Source organism: Cygnus atratus, chromosome 10 (genome assembly GCF_013377495.2).
Source record: "Cygnus atratus isolate AKBS03 ecotype Queensland, Australia chromosome 10, CAtr_DNAZoo_HiC_assembly, whole genome shotgun sequence".
Lineage (NCBI taxonomy): Eukaryota > Metazoa > Chordata > Aves > Anseriformes > Anatidae > Cygnus > Cygnus atratus.
The window spans coordinates 703,496-724,015 of record NC_066371.1 but is presented as its reverse complement, the minus strand read 5'-3'; the positions used below and the strand labels follow the sequence as shown (position 1 = coordinate 724,015).

General features: G+C 49.3%; 1 protein-coding gene across 1 annotated transcript in view; it reads right to left on the bottom strand.

Moving 5' to 3' along the window:
• Positions 1 to 20,520, bottom strand: part of SRGAP3 (SLIT-ROBO Rho GTPase activating protein 3) — a 103,298-nt gene that overhangs the window by 37,067 nt on the left and 45,711 nt on the right. Inside the window, exons 2-4 of the mRNA XM_035546670.2 lie at positions 18,176 to 18,368; positions 12,688 to 12,850; positions 3,699 to 3,761 (exon numbers count right to left, since the gene is read on the bottom strand). Coding sequence (XP_035402563.1) covers positions 3,699 to 3,761; positions 12,688 to 12,850; positions 18,176 to 18,368 — 419 coding nt within the window. The remainder of the gene's footprint in view (positions 1 to 3,698; positions 3,762 to 12,687; positions 12,851 to 18,175; positions 18,369 to 20,520) is intronic.

Sequence of the window (20,520 nt, the reverse complement as noted above, 5' to 3'; positions counted from 1 at the left end):
TGCTATTGTCTCATAAAGAAAAACTGCCACAGCTGCGTCCCTGGGATCTGTTCTGCAAATAAGTTAATTAGCTGCAGTGGAAGGAGAAAAATAGGTTCCAATATTCATTAGTTATTTAACAACACAAGTTGTTTTCCGATATTAATAACAAGTTCTGAATAAAGGCCGCTGCCAAAATACCAGCCATAAATGGCACTGCTTGCTGTCTGCAGCTGGAAGCGCTTCATCTTTCCCAACAGCTCATCCTTAGGTCCTGACCCACAACTGCAGTCAGACCAGAGGCTGCCTGACCCCTGCTAAGCGCAGGCTTGGGCCCTCCTGAGGTCAAGGGGCCCCAAACGGCAGAGGTGAGCACAGCCGTATGGGAAAGCCAGCCCAAGACCCCTCTCTCCTCTTCTCTGGTCTAAGAAAGGGGCGCATCCACCAGACCAACAGGCGCCGCCTGCCATCCTCCCTGCCCGCGATGCAGCAATTCCACTCTTATGAGAAAGAAAAACAAGGCCTTTTCAGTGGGTTTCTGTGGTGTAACAGAGCACGATGTACCACTGTATTTCTACTGTGTGAGCCAGCCAGTGACTTCTGTAGCACGACCCTTGCAGAAAATATCTGCTCAGCAGGGAGGCATGGCCTGCCACGTCACAGCGCTCGCTGCGGGAAGGGAACACCTCCACCAGCCAGTTCATGCTGGCACACAAAGACTGGTGGCTTATTTTTAACCTGGGTAAGGAATCTGCAGATATTATTCTAATTAATACAATTCATTTCACACTTATTAATCCCCTTCCGTAACACCTTCTGACAAAGAATCACCCCAGTTCGTATCACAGTATGGACATGAACTTGAGTGTGCCGCCTTCAGCTAGAGCCTGTCTGCATTACGGCTAAGTCCCATACATCAAATAGCACGTCGTTACTTCCATACATCAAATTGCACATCATTACACAGAGCTCACAGGAAACACTACTAGAACGTTGCTGTGGGGCCATTTTTTTCTTCTTACCCTAATTTTGGCCTGAATTCTTCAAACGCAAATGCTTCCAATAGGGAAAGCGGCCCCTGAGCAGAGGCATACAAGAACATCAGACCTCTGCAGACTCTAACCTGACAACCTATCTGCAGGAGTCTATAAACAAGAATCAAATTAATGAAACTGGCTTTAATTCAGAGCTTATTTCTGTACAAAACTGCTCACAGGTACTCCTACTTCAGAATGAAAGTCATCTACTTCCTATTTAATTAAAATCAGGGTGGTTTGGGGGGTTTATGTCTTGCCACAGAGAGAGTCGGCAGGGAGACTTGCATCAAAACAGCAACGAGGCTGAACTAAAATGAATTTAGTTATTTTGACTTAAGTTTGAGACAGTGAATGCCTCAGAAGCCTGTAAAAAATTATATTGTTTCCACACACTGCACAGAGTTCTCCTCTCAAAGCCCGAGAAAGTGACCTAACCAGGGCACAAATGTACTATGGATACATGGTTCAGCCATAGGCGAGATAAATGGTTTCCTTGTGCGGCCTACAGATGAATGACATTTTACAAGAATAAGCTTTGCATCTTTGAGCCAGTCGTCCTTATTCTGCACCTGATTTTGTCAGGAGTCACGGTTATTGAACGTGCAGCTCCTGAGTACACAATATGTTGTGATGAACATGCCAGCATCAGTCCAGCCCCAAAGATGTCCCAAAACAACACTACCACAGTGGACCAACCTGCAAGCCAAGTATGCAATTAGGCCTCTTCCACCGGCTATCTCAAGGACAAAAAAACATGGACTAGAGGAAAGCTGGTCTGTACTGAAGAGATTTAAGATGATCTTGGTTGCCTGATAAGGCCTCCTTTCATTCATATTTCACTGTGATTTCTGAAATCAGCTTGTCTCTCCCCACACTCTTTTCCAGCGGGATGACATACACCAGAGGGCTGTGCTGCCATCCAGCACGTGACTGTCCCCCTCTACTCTGCCCTCATGAGGCCCCACCCAGAGTACTGCATCCAGAATATGAGAGGGCACTTCATTACTGGGAGGGTGATAGAGCACTGGGACAGGTGGCCCAGAGAGGCTGTGGAGCCTCCTTCTCTGGAGATGTTCAAAACCCGCCCAGATGCCACCCTGCACAATGTTCTCTAGGTGATCCTGCTTGGCAGGGGGGTTGGACCAGATGATCTTCAGAGGTCCCTTCCAACCTCCGCCGTTCTGTGATTCTGTGACATAACTGCTTTGTTATCTTAGCAGCAAGGTCAGCTCAAAAGAAACACAAAGCTCGTCCACCCATTCCAGTCTGTTTGACCATTCAAACACATTCTGCTCTGCATGCGGGAGCAAAGCAGTAAATGGAGTGAAAATTCAGTTCCTCTGAAGGTGAGTTTTGCCACAGACCCAAGAGGACCAAAATTACACTTTCTGCTTTTCTTTGCAGTTTCCTTTTCCTGCAGTTGAGCCTCCAGTTCACTTCTGATCCTCAGACTGACTGAACTGTGTCCTTCCAGTGATGCTCCTGTCCTACATGCGGGTTACGAGTACACCGGTCCACAGGCACCAAGGTCAGCCCAACCCCTGTTATTCTTTGTTTTGCACCTGCCGTGCTGCTGCTGCAATCAATCTGGATTAGTCACTAGCGCTAACACACCTTGTGACATTCAGCCACCAACGATGCAATCCCAACCTTCCCGCAGGCTTTTTAATCCAACCTGGCTGTCCACCCCCACTGCAGGACTCACAAAAGCCGAGTCCTTCAACAACCAGTGCAGAAAAAAAACTATTAAGAGGAAGATTTGTGGCAGAAATTTCAAGTACGATCACTCATGGTCCATTGTTTAGGCCTATTTTTCAAAACGATGGAATAAAATCATTGTTTAGGAGTAAACCTACTACAATGTAATTTATGTACCAGTAACAGTTACAACTGAAGAAAGCACATGTATCATCTCAGTTTTCCTATATAAGACAGATGTTATATTGCTTCATTAAACCTAAAGTACAAATAAAATAAAACAAAATCCTATGGGGCAAGAGACAGAAGCAACACAAAGATTTTTACTATGAAAACCTACTTGAAGAGCGATGTCCTGAATAACGACATATGATTTCATCTGGAGGCACAGACTGCGTTGCCACCAAAGCGCTCCTCAGAGCAGGGAGATGAAGGGGAGCACATGCTAGTTAGAAGTTCTGTGAATTCATCAGCAGAAGGTATGTTCAGCCAGCATCCACAGGCTACCAGACTCATAAGCGGGTCAAGTTTCAGCCACAAATTAGCACTGACAACTCAGAGCACAACTCAAAAGCCATTAGCACCTGGCAGAAGGCACCAAGCAAGCGAAAATTGAAAGGGGCAACACTGTGTAGAAGGCAGAGCAGGTGAGAACACTGCAGACACCAGGGATCATCCTGGATCATGCCCAAGACATCTCTATTTGTGCTCAAGTGACACAGTTAGATGGCATGATCCACTGCCTGACGAAGACATGGAAGCTCTTCACTGCAGGACAGCTGGGAACTTCTCCTCTGCTTCCATCAAAACCAGCGAAGAGCGAAATGTTTCTAGCAAGCGTGTTGTACTGCATGATGGCACGAGGGTGAGAGAGACTCCTAAAGTACCTGTAATGCTTAACAGACATTTTGTTCTAACAAATTAATTTCCTGGGCTCCCCTCGCTGCACAGGTTAGACGTGAGTAGGATGAGTTCATCCCTTACCGTGTAAAGCTCGTTGGTGACTTTCAAGAGTTCTTCATGCATCTGTAAGCCAATTTCCTTGCTCTGGAAGACAAAAAGAGCAAAGGTTGAGACTCCGTTATGCTCACAACATGCATTTTGGAAAGGAAAACACATTTTGGAGCAGGCAGTAAAACTAGAGGACTTCCAGCCATTCCATGCACCTCTCTCAATCCCGTTCCCCTGGCATGGTTCCCAAGGACCACCCCGCTGTGCCAGCCCGACCCCACCGGCCCACGCCCCGCTCAGGCGCTCGCCAGGCCCCGCGCAGGTCGGGTGCTCTGCGACGGGCTCACGGCCCCAGCACAACGAGGCCTAGGAGGACTTCACTTGAAGGGTGCCACAACAAACTCCGGAGGCAGACGGAAGTCACGTAGAGGAGGAACGGGAACCACACAAGTGTGCGGCTCAGGCTGGGAGGAGGCCAGGTGACAGCCTTTTCTCCTGACGAGCCGAGCAGAGGCGCGCGGGAGGCTCCGAGCACTGGCAGAGCACTGGTTCGGCACATCGTGGCACGCCGCGGCACCGGCAGCGGGCACACAGCCCGCGAACGCTGGCAAGCTGGCCGGGCAGGAGGCGGGGAATTGTTTTCCCCCGACTTTCATAAACCGAGGGCGAAGCCGATCCCTGTGAAGCAAGAAGGGTTTGTTCCAAGCCCAGCCAGCTCCTGCGTCCAAGAGAATCCTGGTAATCCCCAGCCAATGCGTTCACACCCATCCCACAGAGAACAAAAACACAGCAACATATTTATGCCGCCACTATCGAGCTGCATTTTTCACATTGCTTTCATGCCTGTAGGGTTTTTCTTTCCTTCTTTCAGTTTACAATGCAGTGGGTGGACCTTGGCAGCACAACTGGGTTTTGGTAATGCCTGCCTTAAATGCCTTCTGCCCCTCTGAGACCTGCCCTCTCGTGGCTCCCCTGGCAAACACACGACTTCTCTGTTCCTTGTTCTGCACTGGAGTTAACTAAACTATGCACATTTTAATTACAGACTTTTTTTTTTTTTAATGAAACAGCCCCGCAGCATGAGAAATGCCCCAGGGGCCTTATTTACGACACTTCACAAATCCTGTCTAATATCCTTCCTGCTCCAGAAGCTGAAAAGACAGCATCAATAGGGCTGCCAATCCACATCTGGGCTCTGTTTTTTCCATTTCTAAACATTAAAACCAAAATACAGATGGCTTCTTCTTCCAATCTGCCTGTGACAGTGAAGTTTAGAAATAAACCAGCGTTTTGATTTCCTTTAATTTTCTACAAATCCTTTTCAAAATAAAATGCATAATCACAAACACGAATACTGGCAGTACGGCTCGTGCTATTCCCTAAACCCTCGTGCTATTCCAGAATTGCTGCATTTTCACTTGTGGTCTGCGTTTGTCCATGCATCACCCAACCTGGGCTTCCGAGCCCATGATGCAGAACCTCACATACAATTTAATTTATGTATCCTGCAAGCACACAGGGATGAAACTGGAATTACCAGCAATCGTTTTTTTTCCCTTCCATTGGCAAAATTTATTTCCAGTCCACAGTCAGCTCCCCGTGTGGCTCTAGCATGTGTACTCTCCTCCCTTTTGGTGACCTGTTTCACACGAAGACTGGCAGCACGCACGAAAGCAGGGTCTTCTCTACCGCCAGAAGAGTGTGTTACAGCTCGACTTTGCCTATTTCCCAACAAAAACTGCACTACTGAACGTGGTTAAGTGGCTGCTGCATTCTCCTCACAGAGCTGGCTGTGTGTTAGCACTAGATGAACTCTCCTGTATAACTTAAATCGTACCATAAACATCCGTGGGCACATTAATCATCTCTGTTCACAGTCTCCAGCCGTCCAGTATCACCTGTCAATCTATCTTGATTTGATAGGTTTATTAAAGACACCTGCTGCTAGACTTGCAATCTCCCACCAACTTTGGTATTTCAGAATGAAGATTATCAGGGCTTCCTAGCCTGAGTATTTCATTTTACTTTCACCTCGACCATGACCTAACCTCCCTCTTCTATTTGTCTTCAGTAGCTCATTTTCACTAGTCTGACCTGAGCAAACCAAAGCCTCTCTCAGGCAGGACACTATTATGAAATGACCATGCCACGGTTATATAATGAAGCTTCCAACTTCACAACAGCCGAAATTCAGCAAGCTGAGGACAAAGCTCACTGCGAGATTAAAAGCCCATGGCATCCTCCTCCCTCCACCCCCTTTTCTGTCGAAATCCCTTTATCAACCTGCATTTCCACCTTCTCCCAGCAGGATGAAGCAGACCTCGTCGCCTACCTCCTACAGCTCACGGGAGCAACCACAACGGGGGGAGCTGCTGCTCATTTAAGCTTGGCTGCAGATCAAGTCAGCTCCTACTCAGCAATCCAGTGACTGGATGCTGCTGCAGATGTGCATGCACTGCCTTCCCGCCTTCCCTCGTAATTACACCCCAAATCTCTCTGTGGAATTTGCTTGGCAAGGAAACATTAATTGCAACTTGAAGATGTGTTTAAACTAAGTATAGATCCCCACCAAAACACAAAACAAAGTTTAAAAAAAATAGTTTCTTTCAGATTTTTCTCAAATAAGCTCAAACATCTTTGTGCACAGTCAGAAAAGCCAGCCGGCTGGTTTATTGGATGGGTGATGACCCAGAGGTCTGGCCAACCTACACCCATGAAAAGTTTAACCTGAGATTATTAAAAGTTAGAACTTAATGCAAAGAGGGAAGTGAGGAAACCAAAGATCAGAAGCACTCCGCATTCAGCGAATTATGCAGTAATTATAGTTTATCTGTGAATTAGTGTCAGAGTACTTGGAAGAGTCAGATCTTGAGAAGCCAGGACTGATGCATGCTGCTCCCATTCACACTCGCGTGAGGTGCCAAGAAGATGCCAATTAGCAGGAGGTGCTAAGTACCCCCAGCCATCTGGAAACCTCATCTGCTAGGAAACCCCAGCCCCTCTCCCCTCGCACCAAAGCCAGCATTCACTGGCTCATCTCGAGAGTCTCACTTGTGGCTTGCTAATAAGCAACAGCGCTAATGGAAGCATGCATCACCCCCAGATAAAAGGGGACTTCCAGGATACGACTTGTTTAGTTAAGGGTCTGTAGAGCTGGGGCTCTCGGACCCAAAGACCCCACGGCTGTGAGAGATCAGAGCGGTCGCATCTAACCCTTCCACTGACCCCTCTGCACAAACTTAAGCCCCCGGGTCCTGAACCAAGCCCTTCCCCAAGCCGGCGGAGGACAGGCCTGTGGCCAGAGCCAGGGCCCAGAGCCAGCTGCAGCTTTTGCCCCTGCCCCAGGTTTCCTGTGGGGCAGTCCCGTAGGGTTGCGGGGAAGTCCACAAAGCTGTAATTTTCAAACCTAATTTTGGACTCTTAAATAGAGTAACAAAAAATGGCTCTGTTGGCATTCACATGAGTCACATTGCCATTGAGGGACCACAGGTGTGTACTACATTTAAAGACCTGTTTGCTTAGAGACACTGTAAACCAGTCTCTGGAAGCCACTGATGGAGACCACAGCGATCTTCGGCATGGTCAAAAGCCCCCCAGCACCCAGGAGAGCAGCATCCAGCCTCGTAGTGCTGGAGCCTCTCCCGAACTCTGGCAGGTAGAAGCTGAAAGACTCACCTCTCTTCCTAGTTTGCTGTCCACCCTTTTTGTAACAGACAAATTACATTTGTATATTTCTGTGAGACAAAGCCAAAACATCCTGCAGCACATTCAAGCTCCCTGGCACCGTTCACCAAACCCAAACTCTAATTTAGCTGTTTGCTTTATGCCTGCCATTCCCACTAAAAAACATGGCTGCTTAGCGGAGTAGCAATTCCTTCAGTTTAGCAGGTTTATTAAAAGCCCTGCTGCTGCAGACACGGTGACAGGAAGAAGCGACATGACTACGGACAACAAAGAATACTTGTGTTAAAGAAGAAGAAAAGAACTCCCTTCCAGACAGACACCACTTCTTCATTAAATCTCCATCCAGGGCACCGCAGTATGGGACATAATTAAATTCACTGTCATGGCACATAATTAAATCTCACACTGGGGAACGCTGCGGCACAGTTATTTCGGACAGAGCAATGCTCTGCCTCCAATGTGTTTTTTTCTGTCCTGTGCCGGGAAGCAGCAGCCGCAGCAGGAGGCAGGACGGGGGAACGCCTGCCCGGCCCCGCTGCGCGTCCCCTGCCCAGGGCTCGCCAGGAGGACGTGCTGCAAGGCTTCGTGGTGACACGGTGCAGTCCAGCGAGGGATTCAGTCGGATCTCCGCGGTTATGTGCCTTAGCATCTCCACTTATTGCCTGCCTATTGCTACGCTAATGTTTGCCTTAATAATCTTCTCCTGCACCAGAAACGCAACTCGGACTGGAAGCTCCAAGGAAATTTGCCCAAGTGAGCTGCTATTTGCTACGCTTCAGTTTGCAGGGGTTCAGCTGCGTGACATGAGCTCAAAGGACGAGCCAAGCCATACCACGTACCCAGATCACAAAGGACAGGAATTCCTATCCTCCACAACCAGGAGAGGCGGAAGAAAAAAAATCTCTAGATGGGAACAACTGCCTCTTTTGTAACAAAACTAAAGTCCAAATCCAGATCTAAGTCACATTTTGCACATGGTTCCTCTCTTTACCAGTACCAGTTACAGGCATCGCTAAGCTCAGCCCTGAGACCACCTCTGGGTGAATCCCCCAGTTCAGTACATTTTTTCTGCACGTGCACAAGAAGGAGACAAGTTTCCACAGTTAAAAGTAGGATTTCCTCGGATGTGATTCAAAAATACCAGGAAGGCCAATAAAAGGGCTAACGATTGCTCATGTGACATTTATCATTGTGCTTAAACAAAAATGGTGCCAACAGTGCCTATGCAGTCCCTGCAGGCAGGCAGAGTTCTTCCTTGGAGTTCTCCAAGCCTCTGCTCCCAAATCCGCACCTGGGGGGACACAGCACCCCCGCAGACCAAAGTAACCCCAGTGCAGCTCCCGTCCCCAGGGGATGCCTTCTGTGCCCCGACCCAGCTGATGCCAGCCGGACCCCTCACGTACTACCCACGGCGCCGGACTTGCAGGCCTCCGTCCTTGCAAAGCAAACGCGTCGCTGCCGTCTGCCACCACCCAGCCGAGCGTGCCTCACTAAGGACTGGCGCAGGTGTCACATCAATGCCGTGCTCCCTCACTTGATGCCACCGGGCACAGAGCAGAAGGGCAGGGGCTGGGCCTGGGGGACTGCACTCCCACCTCCCCAACAGCAGGGATGAGGAAGAAAGCAGTGCAAACGCATCCTGACAGGGACTGACCCAACACGTCCTCTGCCTCTCGCAATTTACAGTGCAGGTACTGTCTGAATCAAGTGGTGCCTTCATATTTTATCAGCGACTTTTCATGGCGTTCTTCCTTTTTCCCAGTACTCCTTTGTAATACACAAAGACACACAGACACACAAATACATTTATGCACATACCGTACGTGTGCATGTGAAATGAGGGCACTTTTGCACGTATTTTGTACTAGCGCACACTTCTTTTTTAAAAGTTGTTGCTTCTATACTTAACTGTATCTGTCAATTCTAGGAATTCAATCCCCACCTATTTTTCTATTTTCATTAAGCTTTACTTAGCTTTGATGGTTTTCTTTTTGTTTATTTTGTTTTGTTTGTGTGTGTTTGTGTGACTTAGGGCCAGCAGTTTCATTTTTTATTTTCAACTTCAAAAAAATATTTAAATAATAATAAAATTAAAATTAAAATTAAAATTAAAATTAAAATAATAATAATAATAATAATAATAATAATAATAAAAGCTATTTCCACATATCAGGATCACCTTACTAACAACTTTAAAACATAAATGCTTTAAAGCCACAACACTGGATATATATTGCCTGCAGTGCCCATGGACAAAGTGGGTCCATTGATTTCAGTGATGTACACTGATTTACCAACATGACATCTGGTTTTATAATTTCTCTTTGACTCTGTATAAAAATGCTCAGGGAGGAGCAGTTTCAAATTCTGGCTGCAGGAAAACACTCATGTTCCACCCCACCAAACCTCATCAAAACCCTAAACCTCGTCACTGTCCTGAAAAACCAGCCCTTGCTGAGTCCTCCGCGGACTTCTACAACTTGCAGTCTAACTTGATTCCCCAAGGGCTGTAGTCTTTTTTTTTCCCCTCTATTTCACAATGCTCTGTGATATTAAAAAGAAACGAACAATGAGAGGAGGGGTTGCGTTTTTCCCTACAAGGCTTCCTCCTTACTTTCAAAGCTAACAAAGTTGTCACTTATTAAGCCAAGAAGGAAGTGGAAAATATGGAAGGGACGCAGCAGGCAAACTCCCTGATGCCAAGGTCACCAGCCCGAGCTGAACCTCCGCAGAAGAAACCCGCAGCCTTCAGTTCAGAAGGGAAGCTGTGTTCTCTCCAACGCTGAGAGGAGCTCGCAGCTTCCCTTCAGGGCAAAGCCACTGTTGCTGCAACTCGGAGGTGCACCTGCAGCCACACGACCTGCACGGCTGGCCAGACACAGCCACCGCCCGCAAGAAGGGATTTAGCAGTGATCCGAGCACTGTAAGCCATCACCTTCTCCTCTGGCGTTTGATAATCACCTTACACCTTCTGCAGGGCCAGCGGCGGCCGGCACAACCATCACACGGACCGCAGCTGAAGCGAGGTCAGGCCTGTAGACACTCGACTGAGCCAGCCGCAGCTCACACGCTGGAAACCTAACCCCACGAGCTCATACTTCTTCCTCTCTTGGATTTGGGTCATTCCAGAAGGCTTTCTGGCCGCTCACCACAAAACGCGCGTCCAGCCGATGAATGGTGAACGCCAGGATGAGGGGAAGGGAAGGGACCGTACGCTGCAGGTCACTGGGAGGGCACAACACTCGAGTGGAGCTGAACAAAACACGAAGGCCCAATTTACTAATGAACAGCCCACAGCAGCACTGAGCAGACCGGGGGAAATCACAGGGAGAAGCATCTCAGCACTCAGCACCTTTGTTGGCAAATTACCACTACGATGATCGATTGCTTCTCAGTTATGCCCATCCTCAAACCCCAGATATTACGTAGCTGCTGCTTTGCTGCGATTGTTTACATTTACATAATGGAAGCACAATGCACAAAACCTTCCAGTTCCTCCACGTACCCGCAGCATGTCACAACCCATTAATAAATTCTAGATGGGAGGAATTAAGAGTGACATCTCTGGAAAAAAATGTTACCCTAATTTACCATCAAAAAGCAATCTGCAACAAAACCAAACAGCTGAACCACAATGCGGATGCCTTTAACCCTTCTGGTGTTGCTTTATTTGCCTATCAGCCCTGTGCGGCACAGTCTCCCCAGGAGGAGCGCTTGATGAGCTTTAGTCATTATACTCAAAGCCAGACTGGATAAAATACTGAAAGACGCCTGCTCCGAGCAATCTAACACCAGCTGCAAGGCTGGACTGCATACCTAAAACAACCTTTTATCAGGATGCTCTTATTCCCACACGTTTCTCACCAAGCACTGCTGCAAAGTGCTGCCTGATTCCACTTTGGGCGCAGTATGCAATAGGTTAAAAAAATAACCTTCATATCGCCAAAAATGTCAACCTTCCTACCCACATTAAGGGCAAACGATGACACAAAATAAGCCTTTTCAATGATTTAGCTGATCATTATTCCTGGGGACATGTGAGTCCCGCTACAGTTTAAGCCTCAAGGGACAAATGCAAGTGAAATCAGAGATCCCCACTACCCGATTGCAAAGCCTCCCTTTGATTAAAAGCAGGGGCTGGCTTTTGCAGGCTGCAGATGAAGTCGGTTCTACTTCACCTCACTTGGCAGAGGATGGGGGAGGGATGAAAAAGGAGCAACAACTTCCACACGATGTAAGTGTTGTGTCTTAAAATTTAAAATCAAAAAAGAGGAAGAAGGGAGAGGACTGAGGAAAAACAAAGAAATAATCCTGCTGACTGGACAAAATACGTTCATCGTGACATGGGAGAAGACTGTCTTACCACAGTCAAAATACTTCATTTTATGCCCTTGTATTAGCGATGACTGGATTTGTCCTACAGTTTAAAACAATATGTACTATCACAGTCTTATGAAGCGGAAGGATAGTCTTAATATACGTCGCGAAACTGGGTTCAGAGTAAAATGCAAATGGCAGGGAGACTGAGACCAGCTTAGAACTAACCAGGACGGGAAAAGGGATGACATCCCGTATCAGAAGACGAAGTCCAAACCTGCCCTTGCAGTTTAATTGCTAGGTCAGATACATAAACTAGAGGAAACTAGCCACAAAAACATCACATTAAATTTAGTGTCCAGCTGGGCTAAAATTTCAAGATAACCAGTGACTTCAGAGCTCCTCTCCTGTGCAGAGTCAGACATCCCGCAGGGCTCGCCCTGCTCCATCTCTTCAGCAAGTTGCCTCTGAGAATTTTACTTGGCCTGCCTTACTGTGGTTTTCCATTTTCATGTTACAGAGTTCAAACTCCTATCTCAGTGAGAAAACCGGAGGTGACGTACACTTCTTAAAAAGTCTCATTACCCTTCTCTGCTTTTTAACAACGCTGGCTTTCTTACACCCATTTACACCATCGCTGGGCAGAGGGGACAGGCTGTGCCCAGACACCAACACTGCTGGCTGCAGCTTTGGGTGCAACTTTGACTCCATCTCTGTTGACAAATCCCCACTGCCTTGCTGGACCACGATCGAAAAACAGCAATTCTCCAACTGATCTCAAGTCTGGCTTTTCTCTAGGACTTCTCCGAGTGTTTTATAATGTTAAACACTCCCATGCCAAAAATATAGGAAAACGCAGTCTCAAAAATTCAAATGCCCAGTAAGTAAATTCATTTTCCATCTTCAAAAAAAAGTCTCCAACTTGTGTAGAAGTTCACAAAAGACTTCTTTTTTAAAAAAACACTTAAAACATAAGGACATATTCTCCCTGTGCAGGGCTCTCCAACACAGCTGGGGTTACCTTTTTAAAGAGCCTGATGACATCCTCACTGATCTGCGACAGCCGGACGATGACATTGTTCATGAAGATGTCATTCAGGGTGGCATGATCTCTGCTCTCTCGACGGGTCTGTGTCAGAACCAGGTACCAGCAGTTCACAGGGGAAAGCAGGTGCTGATCTTTCCTAGGGAAATTTGAAAAGAAGCAAAAATGTCAAGCAGACAAGTCAAGAAGGCACACGATTTTCAAATGAACGCTGTCAGCATATTAACGTTGCCTTCTTCAACAGCACAGAGCTGCTAGAATTCACCATGCCCCCAGAGAAGAGCGTGAGCTCCTCTCGTCTCCCCACACAGAAACCACTGCAGCAGACGGCCAAGCACTTGACCCTGCAGCAGACACAATGCCAGCCTGCTCCTCCAGCTCTTCTGCATCAGATGCTGATAGTTTGGATCTCTGAGCTCACTACTAGTTATTTTTGTGGTATCGGTATGAGGTCTTCAGCAGCGTGCAGGGGTTTATTGTAACAGCCACAATGTAAATATGTACCGGGGGGAAAAAAGTGGTAACTCTCGTCTCATTGTGTTTATTCAGATTTGCTCAGATCAGAAACGATCCATCCCCACCACCACCACACTGCTGCGTGATAACCCACAGCGTGCTGCCAGCCATCAGTCCTCCTGCAAGTCCCAGGACATCTGGCTTTTCTGCAAGCTCCATCTCCCAGACACAAACGTTGCAGAGAAGCAGTTTTCATTAAAAAACGGCACCACAAGCCTCATGTTCGTCACTGCAGAGAAAGAAACCACGCGGCAAAGCGGAGGCGACACCGGCTGCAAGGCGCAGCCCTGCGCCTCCATCCGAGCCCCCGCGTCCTGGCTGCCACCCCTCGGCTCCCTGCGGCGCAGGCTGCACGGCGCAGCTCCCAGCCACAAAGCCCAACTCAGGGCCTCGCCTCGCAGGCACCAGCTCTCTGCCAGCACCCACCTCGCAGTACTGCAGGACCAAAGCTCCCGAGCAGCCTCCCCAGCTCAGGCGGGACACGGCCCCAGGGACGCGTGCAGGCATTGCCCCACTCTCAGTACAACACGCAAGGGCTTCGATCAAGCCAAGGAATGCACACCTGCTGCCCTAGGCTTCCCTCTCCCACGGCTTCATCCTGACCTACTAGCTTCCCTTGGCTTCCAGGGCAGGACAGAGGCTTTTGTGCAGAGGAGATGGATGCTCTGATGCTCACCATGGGCACAGCCCTGCACTTCACCCCACTCAACAGAAGAAATATGTGCATCTTTGTATGCAATCTGCCCTACCTCAGCAAAGGGGATCCCGCTCACCTGCTGAGCTTTCTGTTCCGCAGCTCCAGAACCGTGCTTTAAAAAGGCACGGTCTGCAAAAGGCTGGCCGGCAACATTACAGCAACACGGTGCGGGTGCTCTGGGCAACAGGTCTGAAGACCTAAAAACCGTGCGAGTCAGCCCCAAATCACACACGCACCGGTCACCCACTCCTCTCGGGCTGGGAGCCAGGACGTGGCACCCTGCTGCGAGAACACCACCGCCGGTCCTGGACCGGAGCGCGGGGCTGGAGCCGACGCTGCCCCTTGCAGGCAGCGCCCCGCGCCCCAGGCAGCCACACCAGCACCCTGCCACCGGCAGCCGCGCAGGGCAGAGGGGCAGCCAGCGCCGGGGCACCCAACCACGCGGATCCTGCGTTCGGGTCTCTTCCCTCTCCCGGTACGTGCACGCAGCCAGCAGCATCTGTTTGCCAGGGAGGCACAACAGCGATGTGTGAACCCTTCCTGAGCTTCACGCTTCACTTGGTTAGTAACAACAAATCCTGAATGAGGCAACTTGAACTGCAGGCTTACGCTGAGAGCGGAAGGGGAAAGGTCTGGTAATATATTAGACAGTACGTTGCATCCTGACTAACTAAACGCATACAGTAAGCTGTGCATTATCCCAGAAGTAAACAGCCTTGAAGTTAAACACACAAGACAATGTGATCATTGTCACTAAACCAGGTGCCTAGATCTTGCCCTAATTGTTTGGGAGAAAGCAAAGTCTTAGAGCAGTTCCACAATTTCCCCAACCTTTGGAATCTCAGACAAGTAAGACTACAGCCACCCGTTTATCTGTAATACTTTGACAAGTTTTATTTTGAACACTGGACTTGTCCCAACCACAATACTGATATGGCACCAGCCACAGGTGAATTAATTACCCTGGCGTGACGACTTGCAGCCTATCAGCTGAACCCCGTAACTGCCTCCAGCCAACCCACCCCTGCCCCAGCGCCAGTGACTCTCGCTGGCCCTCGCTGAAGGGCAATACCTGCTTAAACTCACGTCTCTCGATCACTGCTGCATCTGACTGGGTGAACTCTGACCTGTAGCAATGCACCCACCTTGTAACTCGGCTGCTGAGGCGGGTGTACCTGGAACCGCTCCCAGTTTTGGTACAGGTCCAGAAGAAATGGCCTGGGACGCGCTCTCTGTGTCAGCCCGTGAGCTGCCCTGCACGGCCGACAGCCCCGGAGCTCAGTGCCCAGGGAGAACACGCGTGTGGCCACGCAGCTCCGCGGCCCCGAGCAGCACCCGCTGCGGAGCCTGGCCCCGGGCGTGCCTCTGGCAGGGGCCCGCTCGCAGCAGCTGGGGCAGAGCAGCGAGCCATTTGGTGGCCACTAGGAGAGGGAGGGCTCTTGGAAGGCAACCAAAGCCTGGCAGAGCCAGTTGGTAATTCAGGAGCGCGCCTTTCCTCACCATCCGTTGGTCTGGACGAGATGGGAAACCTTCCTCTTCCCTAAGATAAACCAGTGAAGTCAGGGAGAGAGAGTAATCCCTTCAGCGCTCTGCCAGGGAGGGGAGTTTTGCTGCTTCTTTCCGCTTCGTGCTATTAATACAGCCGTCACTTTCCGGTCAGAACAGAGCCCGTTTGCCACGCAATCTGTTACATCGCATTTAGTCCGCTAAACAGTGCTGGAGAAAATGTTTTAAATCCAATGCTAACATGAAGCGTCTGTGCACAACATGAAAATATTCATGTATGCTGAATATTTACCGCCGCGTTAATCCAGCCCACGCTGCAGACAACAAAGACTTCCATGAACTGCAGCACATGTCGGGTTGGGAAACCCAGAAGTGCCCCGGAGCCAGAGCGCCATGAGAGCGAGCACGTCCACGCCTGGCTCTGCCGGGAGAGAGCATCCGAGGGGCATCCGAGACCCCTACCTGCCTGGAAGCCAGAGGTGGTCAGAAAAACTCTCCTCTGAGGGAAATTTCTGTGAGCGTTTCACGCATAATGAGAGCAAGTAATCTTGACACATTCCATTTCAACAACACTAAAACAAGCCTGCGCTGCTTTCCCACGCATTTTATTTAGTATTAAAGCAAATCAAAATTTCCAAAAATGATACAACCAAAGCAGAACACCCCTGTGCGACAGGGACACGCTGAGACCCTCTAAACAAGGCAGCTGAAACGATTCATTGCCAACACTTCACCTACACCGCTTCCCTCGGTCACACCAACGTGTTGCTACGGGGTGTGCTGTGCTCGGGCTCTGCTCCGAGACAAGTGGGCGCGTGCCGCGGCAGAGCAGTGCCTTCCTCTGCGATGACCACAGCGCGGATGAACCTACTAACAGGTAGATACAAAGAGGTTTGGAAAGAAAATGTTGCTGTCCCTCTCTTGAAACGGAGCGAGGCATCCGAGGACTGGGCAGAAGCGTGCACAAATCCAGCTGACCCTATTAACGCTACCAATACCACTGCAAAGCACTGGGCCCTGGGGCCTGCGTGTTTTATAGAAGTGGAGAATCGCTGTCACCTGCAGATGCTGCACGGTACAGAGCACCTTTCTAGCATCTTACCTAAAATAAGCAACTCCCCCAGCTCTCTCAGAAGTGCCCTGATACGGCTCTCAGCTGTCAGGAGGCACACACACAGGTGGCCTTCGCAGGTGCCCATCTTTCGAAGAACAACTTTGTGAGCCCCAAACCAACAGCTCCTTCCCCAGGATTGTTATCCCTGACATACCAGACAGCAGCACACAGCTGGCAGGCAGCAGGCAGCTGCAAAAAGGACAGACAGAACCTGAACGGCAATTCGTTTTGAGCAGACTTATGCGTAAGACAACAGTAAATCCTTGCTCACTAGAGAGACCGAGTAAACAGATTAAATGGGATTTAGTAATATGGAATAAATAGGATTCGGTAATGTAACAGCAGAAATTGCTGCTGTTGTGGCTGAAATGGGAAAAAATAATCACAGGAGGTTAGAGAGATTGTAAAGTGCCAGGGGCTAGCAAGCTAAGTGCATCCAACAGGCAAAAATCTGTTTTCTAGGAAAGTGGCTGTAGTTGTTGGCCAATGGGTTGAATTACACCAGTTTCATCTTCAGCAAAGGACACACTCCCTGTTGAAAGAATATTTTACAGATGCAGCTGTCAGTGGGGAGACAAAGGCAGGGAATTTCAAAGTGCTGCAGGGGAACCAGCCACAGGGAGCACCAGCCTCCGTGCTGCAGGCGCTGCTGCGTGGTGCTGGCACCCAGACCCCAACAGCCAGGGCACGGGGGCACCGCTCACGCTGCCAGCAGGAGCCCCGTGCCCGCAGAAGAGCCAGGGAAGGCTGGTCCTCGCGAGGAAGGCGGCCAGCTGCTCCGACAAAGAGCTTGGCGGCTGCTAAACTGCACGTGTGTTCACAGAGCCTTGTCCTGCAGACCCCAGCCTGCCGTCCCCGACAGGCCCCGGGGAGCACACCCGTGGGGGAGCAGGAGACCAGGGAGCAGCTCCTCCGAGAGGACCGCGGTGTGGCCGGGAGCCTGGGAGTCCCAGCCACCAGCAGCACAGACTCCAGATCCTCACTGCAAAACCCGCTCACCTCCAGGCTCAGATCCTGCCTCAAGTTTCCTTTTTTTGGATCTCTCGTTTTAGCCAAGCTTTAAAGTGTGGTTACACTGGAGAGAGGCTGCTTTTGAAAACTTGCACACGTTCACACATTCATGGACTTTATAATTTTCATCATCAGTTTGAGTTTCACACTATTCCAGATCCAACTCATACGTCCTATTTCAAAGCTTTGTTTTAAAATATTTACATGGAAAGCATACATATTTCATTTTCAAAAAAACTGTAATAAATTAGATTTCCAGAAGCTGCTTCCAAGTCTGAGCCTGTAAGCAGATCTATGTGCAATGTGAAGCGTTCTGACACTGAAAGATTGGACTGCGCACAGAAACCAGGGTTTATGAAATGGGCCTCCCATTATTCACGCAATCAAATCAGCGACCGAATTCAAGCCTTTAAAAAAAAATACAAGGCCGTGACTCCTTCCAAGCCCCTAATTCATATTTTTTATTCTACTGCTCAAAGAAGTACCTAGCAAGTCCAACTCAAGCAGCACAGGACAGTATTGCTGCAGCGAAAGTCCTGGAAAAACTATCAGACCTAGTGCTTGAACCAGTTCCTGGCCCATCATTTTGCACCCCCCTGCTCCTGCAAACGCCTCCTTACTTGAACTGGTGCTCTCTGGAGCTGCGTATCTTGGAGGAGAACCGCTCAGCCAGCTTCTCCAGGCTCCTGGAGTACTCCAGCTCTATCTCAGCCTTCCTGCGGAAGAACTCCTGCAGGTCCTGCAGCAGCTGCAGGCGCGACTCCGACTGCTGCTCCAGGCATTTGAACTGCTCCACCAGCTGAGTGCGGATTTCTGAATGCACACAAGAGGAAAAGAAAATACAGCGTAAGCAACAAACACCCACAGGAGGATTGTCTGTCTTGTCTTAGAGGAAATCTCACTGGCATTGCTAGAGCAGGCTCCCTCACGCGCCTCAGATTTAATTCAAGGCTTATTAAAGTCAACAGATTTTTTTTCCAAGTGAGAGCTGAAGAATTTCATTCACCAATCTCATATTAAAAACTTGTTCTTTGTCAAAATAAACAGCTGCATAAGTACACAGACCCTCAGAGCTGTTCAACTACCTTTTTGAAACTAGACAATGATGCTTCAATTTATCTATTACTACTTGAAATTCTGAATTCTTCACTTACAAACCAACACACTGTTTGCTGACCGGTCACCTGAACACCTCCAGAGGACCTGACAAGGAACTGCAGAAAGCCGGTGCTATAAAGGCACTCCTCCTCACCCCCTGCCCTGCAGAGCTGGTGGCTGCAGTGGCACATCAGCAATTATTGTTCCATGCTGGATGCTGAATTGACAAAGTTTTACGTAATAACCGTGCAGAGCACTGACTGAAATCATAAACAATTTATGGACAATTCCGAGCTCTTTAAATTTGCAAGGATCCCACGTGGAGGAGGTTAAAACTGCTGTGGTAAGAATGTGTTCTTTTTCAACATCCCTTCACATACCGAACACCAAACCACTCAGAGCCTGGCAGGTGAGCTCAGAGAGCTGCAGGAACAAGGACACCTGCAGCAACCTCATTACTGGTTCATTTAGCAATGGCAGGAACGGGACCGGAGGCTGCAGGCTGCATGAAGGTCACCTAAAAGCAAAAGCTCCTTGGAAATAATGAGTGTGCTGAAAACAGAAAGGTAACTCCAAATTTAATCAGTCACCTGCCGTGGGATCCCCTTGGGCTTCCACACAGAGCCAGTGCTGAGGACACGCCGACCTCTTTGGGATTTGCCCCACGGCCTGGCCCACACGCAGCTTGTGGTGCTGCAGGGTTCCTCTGCAGGAGCAGCACAGGGGCACCCGGAGCGCTTCACTGCTGCTTCTGCTACGTGGGGGGCAAGGGCGCTTTAACACCACGGGGCAATATTAACCCTGGTTTTGCTACAGAGATGGACCGCGACGCCTGGGGAAGCTGGGCTCCACAACGCAGAAGTCAGTCATCACACCTGAAGGCTGGTCCTGTCCTTGGTAGCTGGGACTGCAATTGCTGCTGAAAAACAGCCCAGGCTTTACAGAAAGGTCTCATGTACACAGCACTGCAGCTTTGCTGTCATCAGAAAGCCTGCTCTGAGCTGTGACACCTCACGGCCACCTACGCAGCCATGGCTTCCTACAGCCCCCAGCTTTCCAGCCGAGCAGGGACAGGATGCGAGATGGCAAGCTGGTGCTGTCATCCGCAGAGCTCCTCGGAAATGGCTTCCCTGGATAAGCACGCCTGGTTACACATCGCTGCTCCACGCGCACCTGCCCGCAGCCAAGCCCTGGGCAGCGAGCGGTGCCATTCACTGGAGCTCAGGAGGCAAAGGGTAACTGCCTGTGGATTAAGCCTCCTAAAAATCTCTGCTACGTTCCTCCAGGATACTAAGGTACCAGTTTCGTAACAAAACATTTTTAAAACCTTCACATTCCCCTGCTGACAAGAGTTTCCTTCCCACACAAGGTCAGTGAAAATTTCATTACATCCCATATGGATTTTACATTCCCACTCCTGCTGGTGCCAACGCAGGACTTGCTTTACAGCTCTCTGCTTTGCTGAGCAAGTTTGATATAGATTTTTTTTTTTTAACACAAATTTGGTCTCTAGTTCTCTTGTCATAGAGGATTACAGCCTGAGGTGGTTTCTAGAACAGCTCTTAACAATTGTGGCAATGCACAGAAATACAAAGAATATCAATAACGCTTCTCCACTCTTTTTAGTTCCCTGCCTCTCCCTATTTTTTTTCCCAGATCTGAGCTTCTGCTGCCCATTTGATCTTCGTGTCTGACATGACAATGTCTCCTCGTCTCTGGCAGCGGTCATTCAAGGCAGTTCAGATGACAGCGACAAGCAGCACCTCAGCAAGGCTGCAGCGAGGGTGCTCTTGGTCATCCGGGCATCAGAGAGGCACATTTTGACTGTCTTCAACAGAGTTTTTGCTGTTTCCCCACTCCTGTAAGG